General features: G+C 43.1%; 1 protein-coding gene across 1 annotated transcript in view; it reads left to right on the top strand.

The window, feature by feature from the left end:
• Positions 1-9,876, top strand: part of LOC126335663 (uncharacterized) — a 46,832-nt gene extending 36,956 nt beyond the window's left edge. The window contains exon 4 of the mRNA XM_049999118.1: positions 9,743-9,876. Coding sequence (XP_049855075.1) covers positions 9,743-9,876 — 134 coding nt within the window. The remainder of the gene's footprint in view (positions 1-9,742) is intronic.
• Positions 9,877-12,880: the final 3,004 nt, after the last annotated feature.

The following is a 12,880-nucleotide window of genomic DNA, read 5'->3' on the forward strand; positions in this document are numbered from 1 at the left end:
GCGCAAGGAATTGTACCAACGGTATCTACACCAAACTGTAAACATCCCTGAGTTTCAAATGTGTCTTTTGTTTTCTGACAAGGCTGATATCACAAGACAAGAAATATTCAAAAGAGAAAACAGCCATGACTGGGAGTTGGACAATTCCAGCGCATTTCGTGTGTTCCACCACCGTCAAAGGTTTATGATAAATGTGTGGGCCGATAGTGTTCACGACCATCTGGTTGGGCCGTATGTTCTTCCCACCAAGCTAGGTAGAGAAAATTACCGTTTCTTTTTCCGTCAAGTACTATTACATATATTGAAGAACGTCCCGCTAGCAGTCTCGCAGCGTGTATGATTTCCCGTGACCGGGATTCGACCATAATTTGCCGTTGACTTCAGAGAACATTTAGACAATGGCTTCAGCTGCTGTTGAATTGGGAAAGGTGGGCCAGTACAGTGGTCACAACGTTCTCCCGATCTCACTCGTATGCATTTCTTTTTGTTGGGAGGAACGTTAAGCGTTTGGTGTATGAGACGCCGACAGATACTCGAGAATGTCTGGCTGCCCGATTGGCTGAATCTGCAGCCATTATTCTTGAAGTACCTGGTTGTTCTGAGCATGTTAGACAATGATTATTACGCAGATGCCAACTGATCATTCACGGAAACGGACGACATTTTCAGCAACATCTCTAAAACGATATTCATCACACGGTAACCTGAACACCACCTCTAAACATTAGCAGCACCAGCAACTTTCATAGACCCTAGTGGAAAAACGGTGCACAGTTGACATTTTTATATCATAAAAAAGTTTTTTTATCTCCTCTAACAGTGTCAAATTTTGTATACGTAGTTTCTTTACACCCTGTATAAAGTGTTGTTTCGGCTACTGTGGCAGGCAGCACCGACACAGAAGTAGAGAAGTTGCGATGGTAGGTAGCAGGAATCCAAAATGATGGGTACAGAACACTTGCAGACTAAAAGGAAAGAAACGTAACTTTTCGTTATGAGGTAGCTTGATGTGCTTCCTGTACCTCCTGCATGCAATTACTTTCACATACTATTACTCGTTACAGAACGCAAGCTAAGTAGCGTCTTCCTATTACTCAGTACTGAAGCTCTCGAAGTATGCGACCGAACTCGACCGACCAGCGACGGGCGGATGGTTGTCAGTGTTCACAGGGGGCACTGAACTCTTGTCTTCCGGGAGGTGTGAGCTGCCCAGTCTCTCTATTGGCGATCAGCGCTTTCTTGATGCAGTTTTGTGGCGCTGCTCTGGTCGGTGTGTAGTCGACGCTTCAGAACTGCATTCAAAGAGGAGGAAATGAATAACATAAGGGGGAAGGGGGTTCTTTTCCAAACATGCGTTATTCATCACACGAAACTACGGACCGTATTATTGGTTTGTGAGAATGCGGTCGCCCGATCGCTCGTATTGAATAAGCAACTGAAGTCTCAATGATCACTGCAGAAATGTGGATATGCAAAGCATCGAGAGAAAAACGAAGAAGATTTTTACGCTCGGCAAAAACCAAGAAGGCCTGAAGCAACTATTAGGGATCATTGTTGAGCCAAAATTATACCACTGTCAAGAATTCATTATGTAAGCAACAAAAGTAGGCATAAACTTGGATTTTCCAGTGCGTATAATTACTGTTCTCCGTTGCCTTTGCATCTGCACCTACGTGCATACTCCGGACGGTGCATGGCTGACCGTACCTTGTACCATTACTAATCGTTTCATTTAGTGTTCCACTACCAAGTAATGCGAGGGGAAGTCGACTGTCTGTATGCCTCCGTGCGTGCTCTAATTTCACTTATCTACGTGGTCCTTGCTCGAATTATACGTCGGCAGCAGTTGAATCGTTCTGCAGTCAGCTTCTAATAACGGTTTCCTAAATCTTTGATGGTTTCCTTAATCTTTGATTAACATTCCCATTATCCTCTTGGAACCTGAAATAAAAATTCAAATGAAGTCATACCGGCAGACTTTTAAACATGAAAATGCAAGGGGTCTGGTTTAATTAACTAAGGGGCTTCAGTTTAAGCCAGTGTACTTTACAGGTCGTTAGCCAAATAGATTGAGATCCAGGCATCCAACTGAAACGATACAGTCATAAACATTATCGTTAAATTTTGATATTCGAGGACATATATAGTTAGAGAGACTCACCTTTCAATGTTTAGGAGATACACTATGTGAGCAAAAGTATCCTACACCCACAACAACATACGTTTTCATATTAGGTGCACTATGCTGCCACCTACTGCCAGGTACTTCATATCGGCGACCCCAGTAGTCATTAGACATAGTGAGAGAGCAGATTGGGGCTCTCCGCGGAACTCACGAACTTTGAACGTGGTCATCTGTTTGGGCGTCACTTGTGTCACACGTCTTTATGCGAGATTTCCACACTCCTAAACATCCCTAGGTCCACCTTTTTTTATGTGAAGTGAAGTGAAAACGCGAAGGGACACGTACAGCACAAAAGTGTACAGGCCGACCTCGTCTGTTGACTGACAGTGACCGCCGACAGTAGAAGAGGGTCGTAATGTGTAATAGGCAGATATCTATACAGACCATCACACAGGAATTCCAAATTGCATCAGGATCCACAGCTAGTACCATGACAGTCAGGCGGAAGGTGATAAAACTTGGATTTCATGGTCGAGCGGCTGCTCATAAGCCACACATCACGCCGGTAAATGCCAAACGATGCCTCGCTTGGTGTAAGAGTTAAACCCTGGACAACTGAACAGCGGAAAAACGTTGTACGAAGTGACGAATCACGGTATACAATGTGGGGAGCCGAAGGCACGGTGTGGTTATTGGCGAATGCTCGGTGAACGTCATCTACTAGCGTGTGTAGTGCTAACGGTAAAATTCGGAGGTGTTATGGTGTGGTCGCGTTTTTCATGGAGGTGGATTGCATCCCTTGTTCTTTTGCTTGCACTATCACAGCAAGGCCTACAATGATGTTTTAAGCACCTTCTTGCTTCCCATTGTTAAAGAGCAACTCGGGGATGGCGATTGCATCTTTCATCGCGATCGAGCATCTGTTCATTATGCACGGCCTGTGGTGGCGTGGTTACACGACAACAACATCCATGTAATGGACTGGCCTGCACAGAGTCCTGACCTGAATCCTATATAACACCTTTGGGATGTTTTGGAACGCCGACTTGATGCCAGGCCTCAGAGACCGTCATCAACACCTCTCCTCAGTGCAGCACACCCTTAAGACTGGGCTGCAATTCCCCAAGAAACCTTCCAGCACCTGATTAAATCTATGCCTGCGAGAGTGGAAGCTGTCATCAAGGCTAAGGGTGGGGCATCACCATATTGAATTCCAGCGTGACCGATGTAGGGCGTCACGAACTTGAAAGTCATTTTCAGACAAGTGTCCGGATATCTTTGACCATACAGTGTATAATGAAAAATGTAACAAAGTGTAAAATATCTTTCCATTGTTACGATGTGTAATGTCGAACTGGTAGGTATTAGGTTGGTGCATCAGTTCGCAACGTTTTTGTGTCGCAAGTTGGTATTCTGGTTATTATGAGTTGTTTATCTATTGTAATTTTTATTTGTAGTTCACTATTACTATATGAGTTTACATGTTGTCATTTTGTCATTTGGAAATAATGAGTGGAGCTGTGGATGCTAGAAAATGGAATGCCAAGTGAAGAAATCGGAACATTTCCAACATATTCTTCTGTTTGAGTTCAATAGAGGAGTGAGCCAGGGGTAATGCCATTGGACAGGGCACGGCCAGAAAATGGTTTTCTAGTTTTAAGTAGGATCATTTTGGCATTAGTGACTCTCCACATTCGTGAAGAAATTCGGGGTTTGATGAAGTTGGTTTAAATGCGTCACTCCACAAACATCCACGTGAGTGTACTCGAGAACTGGCGAATGTGATGAACTGTGATATTCCACGATTGTGTGACATTTTCTTGCGATGGAAAAGTTTCAAAAATCAGGCTCTCGGTACCGCATTCTCTTAGCCAAAATAATAAAAATCTGGGAATGGCCATATGTGCATTTTCGCTTGCTCCGTCAATTGGCTAGTGAGCAACATCGACCATTCCTATCCTGTATCGTTAGGGGTGACGAGAAACGGTGTCGTTATGATAACAGTAGGTAATGAAAGGAATGACTGAGTCTAAGCAAAGCAGTAGGTACTGTTATGCTTCTGGTGAAACAGCGACGGTGTGGAGTGCTACGAGTTACTTCTCCCAGGTGCAGAAATTACTGACGACATTTATTGTCAACAACTGAGACATCTTGCCGACGCACTCCAAGAACATTGACCAGGAAGACTGCGGGAAGTGACGCTGCTCCACTATAACGCTCGCCCGCATTCTGCTTGACTGAGAAAAAACACTACACAGGAGTTGGGTTGGGAACTTGCTGTGTCGTCCGAACAGGACATAGCCAGGGCAAAAGCACCACAGGCGCAAAGAAGCAAGCCGGTGCCAGTGCCGCAGAGACTCGCCACTTTCGCGAGTTCCAGCTGCGCCACGGGCGGCGCTGATGATGAAGATATCGACTTCGCCTCGGGCAACAGCCGGCCGAGTACAATCCGCCAATGACCTGACGGCAACTGACAGAAGTCTACACGGAAGAGAGAGGAGCAGCTCTCGCCCACTTGGTTAAAAGTCGTCGTACACGTGTGTATTCAACAGGAAACGTCGTTTAGTGAACTGTTAAAAGGGAACAGGCACTTGTAAATTGCATTTGCTACGTACTGTGAAGTTTACCTACGATTATTTGCACTTATCCAGTGAGAGCTTTTCTGATGTTATATTACAAGCATTGTTGCCGACTTCATTATTCTACTAGTCACTAAGATAAGTAAGCCTTTTTAACCCATTTGTGTGACTTTGTTACTAATTTGTTGGAGTATTGTCGAACCTTTGTTCTCATATCCTGTTACCTGACCTTGGGGCGTACCTGTGTACCAGTGGCAGGGAGAAATTGTCTTAGCCGTTTACTGCACCAGAAGCCGTTTCGACAAACTCGGTCTTCCGCGACATCAGTGACAACTCGGCCTCCTCAGCAGCAGCGACGAGGCCTTTACAAAACTGGTGACGAGGCTTTACAAAAGAAGTCATTCTCACCTAACTTATTCACCCGATCTGAAGCCCTCAGATTTCCGCTCTCTATCGAACAACCTTCAAGGGACTTCCTTTCCGAGTGAAACTGCGCTCCCAACATGGATCGACTAGTTTTTCCCCTCGAAATATCGTATTTCTGCAATCACGGAATCGAAAAGCTACCCCAGTGTTGCCAGACTGGGGTAAATAGTGAAGGAGAATAATTACTATTGGCTAATGTCTCTGTTATGTCTGTCTGTTGAGTTTATTAAATTTGTAGAAATACGTTGCGAATTTATGCACAAACCTAATAACGAGTGAAGTGGGCGACTTGCTCATTCCACTACAAAGTGTCAGAAGCCTAAACTACTGCTTCCACTAGAGTTCAGAAGAATGTAGAGGCAAGAGACCGGGGGGATCGCTTTAGTGGTTGGCGGAGGTCGGGGAAAGGGATAGGGAGACGGGGGGAGTCCAGTTGACGGCACTTCCCCCTACTCATTATTTTCACTCACCAACTAATGCCGTTTAGCCATCTACAGGTCGAGTAAAGTCAGAGAACACGGAGTACAGTCCCTAGAAAACGGGCGGTTTGAAGACATGTTATGGGTGCTTCGGATCTCTGTTGTTCTTTTCACTACAGCCACCTTCTACCACGCTCTCTCCCCAGTCTCTCGGACCCTCCCATAAAGCCCAGAATGTCAATAATTTTATCTTGAAACTCTTCAGTTTGGTCCGTCGTTTCATACAAAAACAACAATATCGGATTTTGGGTCCGACTTGGATCGCGGCCAAGGTGATTATGTTTCTCTGTACCTAAAACTAGCTGCAAGCCATCCAACGAAGTCCATTGATGGTGACTGGGCCAAACATCTCACGAAATAAGTGTCAAACGAAAAAACTACGAAGAAGGAAACTTGTCTAGCTTGAAGGGAGAAATCTAGCTTGAAGGGGGAAACCAGGTGGCTCTATGGTTGGCCCGCTAGATGGTGCTCCAATAAGTCAAACGGATATCAACATATCAACTGCGCTTTTTAAAAATAGGAACCCATATTTTTTATTATATATCCGTGTAATACGTAAAGAAATATGAATGTTTTTGTTGGGCCACTTTTCTCGCTTTATGATAGATGGCGCTGTAATAGTCACAAACATATGGCTCACAATTTTAGACGAACAATTGGTAACAGGTAGGTTTTTTAAATTAAAATACAGAAAGTAGGTGCTTTTGAACATCTTATTTCGGTTGTTCCAACGTGATACATGTACCTTTGTGAGCTTAACATTTCTGAGAACGCATGTTGTTACAGCGTGATTACCTGTAAATACCACATTAATGCATTAATGATTAAAATGATGTCCGTCAACCTCAATGCATTTGGCAATACGGGGAACGACATTCGTCCCCAAAACGATTTGTTCGCCTTCCGTAATGTTCGCACATGCACTGACAACGCGCTGACACATGTTGTCAGGCGTTGTCGGTGGATTACGATAGCAAATATCCTTCAATTGTCCATACAGAAAGAAATCCGGGGACGTCAGATGCTTTGAAAGTGCGGGCCATGGTACGGTGCTTCGAAGACAATTCCACCTGTTATGAATTATGCTATTCAATACCGCTTCAACCACACGTGAGCTATGTGCCGGACATCCATCATGTTAGACGTACATCGCCATTCTGTCATACAGTGAAACTTCTTGTAGTAACATCGTCAGAACATAACGTAGGAAATCAGCAAACATTGCACCATTCAGATTGCCATTGATAAAATGGGGGCCAATTATATTCCTCCAACAATGCCGCACCATACATTAACCCGCCAAGGTCGCTGATCTTCCACTTGTCGCAGCCATCGTGGATTTTCCGTTGCCCAATGGTGCATTTCATCCCGGTTTACGTTACCGCTGTTGGTGAATGACGCTTAGTCGCTAAATAGAACACGTGCAAAAAATCTGTCATCGTCCCGTAATTTCTCTTGTGCCCAGTGGCAGAACTGTACACGACGTTCAAATTCGTCACCATGCAATTCTTGGTGCATAGAAATATGGTATGGGTGCAATCGATGTTGGTGTACCATGCTCAACACCGACGTTTTTGTTGATGCACGATTCTCGCGTTATTTGTCTGCCACTGATGTGCGGATTAGCCTTGACAGTAGCTAAAACACCTACTTGGGTATCATCATTTGTTGCAGGTCATGGTTGACGTTTCACATGTAGCTGAACACTTCCTGTTTCCTTAAATAACGTAACTATCCGGCTAACAGTCCGGACACTTGGATGATGTCGTCGAGGATACCGAGAAGAGTACATAGCACACGCCGGTTGGGAATTAGGATCACAATAGCCATACATCAACGCCATATCGACCTTTTCCGCAATTGGTAAACGGTCCATTTTAACACGGCTAATGTATGACGAAGCAAATACCGTCCGCACTGGCGGTATGTTACGTGATACCACGTTTGTGACTATTACAGCGCCATCTATCACAAAGCGAAAAAAGTGATCCAATCAAAACATTCATATTTCCTTCCGTACTACACGAATAATTAATAAAAATGGGGGTTCATATTTTTAAAAAACACAGTTGATATCCGTTTGTCCTATGGCAGCGCCATGTAGCGGGCTAACGACAGCGCCATCTGGTTTCCCCCTTCAAGCTAGATTGCTTTCGTTCTTTGTAATTTTTTCGTTTGATGCTTATTTCGTGAGATATTTGGCCCGGTCACGTATAATGGATCACCTCAAATATACAGGGTGATCAAAAAGTCAGTATAAATTTGAAAACTTAATAAACCACGCAATAATGTAGATAGAGAGGTAAGAATTGACGCACATGCTTGCAATGACACGAGATTTTATTAGAACAAAAAAAAACAGAGTTGACAAAATGTCCTACAGATGACCCGTGAAAGGTTTCTTACGCGTGTCGTTTGGTGATGACCGTGTGCTCAGCCACCACTTCCGTCATACTTGGCCTTCCAGGTCCCCAGACCTCAGTCCGTGCGAATATTGGCTTTGGGGTTACCTGAAGTCGCAAGTGTATCGTGATCGACCGACATCTCTAGGGATGCCGAAAGACAACATCCGACGCCAATGCCTCACCATAGCTCCGGACATACTTTACAGTGCCGTTGTTGTTGTTGTCTTCAGTCCTGAGACTGGTTTGATGCAGCTCTCCATGCTACTCTATCCTGTGCAAGCTTCTTCGTCTCCCAGTACCTATTGCAACCTACTTCCTTCTGAATCTCTTGGTCTTCCTTTACGATTTTTACCCTCCACGCTGCTCTCCAATGCTACATTTGTGATCCCTTGAAGCCTCGGAACATGTCCTACCAACCGGTCCCTTCGTCTTGTCAAGTTGTGCCACAAACTCCTCTTCTCCCCAATTCTATTCAGTATCTCCTCATTAGTTATGTGATCTACCCATCTAATCTTCAGCATTCTTTTGTAGCACCACATTTCGAAAGCTTCTATTCTCTTCTTATCCAAACTATTTACCATCCACGTTTCACTTCCATACATGGCTACACTCCATACAAATACTTTCAGAAACGACTTCCTGACACTTAAATCTGTACTCGATGTTAACAAATTTCTCTTCTTCAGAAACGCTTTCCTTCCCGTTCCCAGTCTATATTTTATATCATCCCTACTTCGAACTTCATCAGTTATTTTGCTCCCCAAATAGCAAAACTTCCTTACTACTTTAAGTGTCTCAGTTCCTAATCTAATACCCTCAACTTCACCCGACTTAATTCGACTACATTCCATTATCCTCGTTTTGCTTTTGTTGATGTACATCTTATATCCTCCTTTCAAGACACTGTCCATTCCGTTCATCTGTTCCTCCAAGTCCTTTGCTGTCTCTGACAGAATTACAATGTCATCGGCGAACCTCAACGTTTTTATTTCTTGTCCATGAACTTTAATACCTTCTCTGAATTTCGTTTCCTTTACTGCTTGCTCAATATAGAGATTGAATAACACAGGAGAGAGGCTACAACCCTGTCTCACTCCCTTCCCAAACACTGCTTCCCTTTCATGCCCCTCAACTCTTATAACTGCCATCTGGTTTCTGTACAAATTGTAAATAGTCTTTTGCCCTGTATTTTACCCCTGCCACCTTTAGAATTTGAAAGAGAGTATTCCAGTCAACATTGTCGAAAGCTTTCTCTAAATCTACAAATGCTAGAAATGTAGGTTTGCCTTTCCTTAATCTGTTCACATTATTCCTCGATTACAGCTATTGTTGAGGAATGATGGTGCACATATTGAGCATTTCCTGCAAAGAACATCATCTTTGCTTTGTCTTACTTTGCTATGCTAATTATTGCTATTCTGATCAGATGAAGCGCCATAAGTCGGATATTTTTTTAACTTTTTGTATTATTTTTTGTTGTTGTTGTAATAAAACCCCATGTCATTCCAAGCATGTGTGTCAATTTGTATCTCTCTATCTACATTATTCCGTGATTTATTCAGTTTTCAAATATATACTGACTTTTTGATCACCCGCTATATCTGACAAAAGTGTGTTGCATGGAGGCGGACCAACAATCCCATATTGCTGCCCGAAGTATCTTTTGTCGCCGCATGCAGTAAACGCGTGGCGACAGTGTGCGCTAACCGCTTGCACCTGTCACCACAGAGTCCGAGTCCCACCGAGGGCGACAGCCGGGCGCCGCACCTGTTGCTCCAGGACGAGTAGACGTCGCCAGCTGTCCAGTGGGCGATGCCGCTCCGTCGCCCGGCGCCTGCGCAGTGCGCGAGGCAAGCCCGTAAAAAGACTCGGCCGGCGCGCGGCTGCTCCGTCACGGCGTGCCAAGGAGAAACCCAAGCCCAGACCCAAACCCACGGCAAAGGGTAAAGGTAAGGGGAGGGGGAGAGGCGACGGCGTGGGAGGCAGCGGCGGGGGCGGCGGCTGCGTCGGCTGCGGAGACGGGCGGCCGGACAGAGAGGCCGACTCGAGGCGAGCCTCGCACCTCATGATGTTCAGCTGAGCACCGGCCTGTCTGTCGTCTCAACTGGAACCAAACTGTCAGCTGTGATCGTATGTGATTTCTAGGTTTTCGACGCGTCATTGTTTGAAAGTGTACAGAGTGTTGCAGGAACAAGATTTAACTTTTAAGGGTCTGTACTAATCCGCAAATGACATTACACAATATCGTAAGTTGTTGTTTCAATTATTCCGTAACAGCTCACCGCTTTGTGTCAAAGTTCGTTATCATCCATATTAGGGTGACTCGAAGACTTCGCAAGTAACAGAACCACCGGGAGAGTAAATAACAGAAGTGAAAAGGTGCAATAAGGGAATAACAGACAGGATAAAAAGATTTTACGTGAAACGACCAAGCATTTTAAATTCGACACTAAAGTAAATTGAGGACATGGATTGTTCGCTCACCAATTCAGATGTGAATCAGAAAAGGTAATCAGGGAATGGAGGAACGCAACAGAAGAAGAAGGAATCAAGGACACAGGCAGGATTTTATCAAAAGGGGGGAGTCCTATTAGTTAAAGAAGACCTTACGAAGGCTCTTGTTTAACGTTTTATTCTGAAAATTTGTTTATTCATTTATTAATTTTATGTACACGTAGATAATTTGCCTTCCGGTTCCCTTCATACAAATTGTAGTGGTCTATAAAAATTAACAAGAAAAGTATTTTATAAAAATGTATTGCATTATAGCATGTATTCTCAACAGTATATACATAAGAAACACCCAAATGCGCAATGAAATATTTCCATATTCGGCAATATGATACATTCGCTCTATTGCCAAACCAATTAAAATCCAAATATAATGTATTGCTCTTTTGCTAACAAAACACAGCTCAATCTTGTAATATACGTTTCACTATCGCAGAGCACAAGAATTTGAACATTCTGATGGATAACATATACATTTAAACGTGTTCAAATCTCTTTTGACAATTGCGCTCTTTCTCCTATTACAATACTCTATTTAAAATTACAACTTAGCTGAAACCAAGTCAGAATTGTTTCAGCATAACAAAGCATCCCAGGTTCTTCGATTCGTACTCAAATTTTATTAAATGTCTTTCATTTCATTTAAATGTTTCAATTTCCTTGGCCGACGAAGAACTTCTTTTAAATTATTATTTCAACAGTCAGCTCGGAACTATAACAACCGAACTTATTTGCTAAATGAAACGGAATACACAGAAGCTATGAGCTACAGTTTTGGAATGTTAACCTTGATTCACATGTTAATTTCAAATAGTGTCTAATGTGTGCGACGTCATAAATCAGTTTCTAATTTCCCATGATAATATGCTTACACAGTCTTTGATGCTAATAAACTGCTCTGATGTATAACATACGTCGTCGTTAATACGACTTTTATTTACAAATACGTTAGAGCTCTGACGGTTGGCCTTACTGTTTCGCGGACATGGCGAATCAGACCCTTCACAGCAGAGCATAATTGTTGTAGTAAAACTTGAAGACATGATACATCGCCGTTCCTCAAGTGAGGCATCTTTATGTGGAGATACATAGTACAAAGTGACAATTGATAGCCGCATTCCGATGTAAATGTGCCTTTTAGTGCTGAGAGTCTCCCAAGAGATGTACGCCAGGCCTTCGGTGCAAGTCTTTCAATTTAATCGGAGAGGCTGAAATCTGCCAGGAAAGAAAGAATTTGGCAGGTGTTGACTGTGCCCTATATTGAGGAACCAACCGCGGAATTTGCCTAAATTGAAAATGGGAAACCAGAAAAAACCATTTTCAGTGTTACTGAACCACCTCGCCCTCTGACTCCATAGACTGCTAGCTCAACGCCTCAAGCCGCAGACCTACCCCGGTCGGTGGAGATTTTGGAAAAACTGGTGGTTGTACACTGTATTTAAATAAAATATAATGCAACGCAACAAAAGATGGCACTCTTATACTGCATGTTTTTCCTTTAGATGTGCTTATTTCCTTATATGATAGTGCATGAATGCATGCATATCTAAAGATTTAATAGCACAAGGAATTCGTAATTTCAGTTAAACAGTATTACAAGAGCGAAAATATATTTTGGACGAAAGGAGGGGTGATGTAGATATTGGCGGCTTTGAGAAATTTGAGCAGCCTACTGAAAAAATGTTTTTTTAGAAACGAACGAACTACAGAATGTCCTGTCATCACGTATCCCTGCCGTTCTCCACAAACCCTTCCCCGTCTTCCAGAATAGAAGCACATTTTCGTAATTTGAGTACCGCCCGGGTGACCAGACTGGGCAATATTTTTCCATTTAAGCTACAAATGATATAACGTTGAACAATTTTTTTAAAATAAACGTAACAGTCGCCGACTGAGCGATATTTTGTTGATCAACGCTATTTCGCGACGACACAGACAAATCCAAGTGTATTTTTATGCACTCATTCTAATGCTATTCGCAATGCTGTTTACCGCACCACTGCCTTGTAAAATATTGAAATATTACAACCCTAAGGTTCTACCACTCTCCTAATGACGACAGCAGTGCCGACATTAAACTGTTACAAAATAGGTAATTAGGCTCTTATAGTACTGCAAACATATTTTCAATGTACCAAAACCCAGGTGGAAAAATCGAACTCGGTATTCCTCTTATTTATTGTTACAAAGTTATCCAAAGTTAAAAACTGTCAGAACAGCACACAGCACAAAAACAATAAACGGTGGCACTTACATTAAATTCAACTACATATAAGATCTGAACTGATTAGCACAATAACAACTGAACTCAAATAAGGCCAAAACTGTAGGACAATTGGCCTTGGTTAATGTAGG

This window comes from Schistocerca gregaria, chromosome 2 (genome assembly GCF_023897955.1).
Source record: "Schistocerca gregaria isolate iqSchGreg1 chromosome 2, iqSchGreg1.2, whole genome shotgun sequence".
NCBI lineage: Eukaryota > Metazoa > Arthropoda > Insecta > Orthoptera > Acrididae > Schistocerca > Schistocerca gregaria.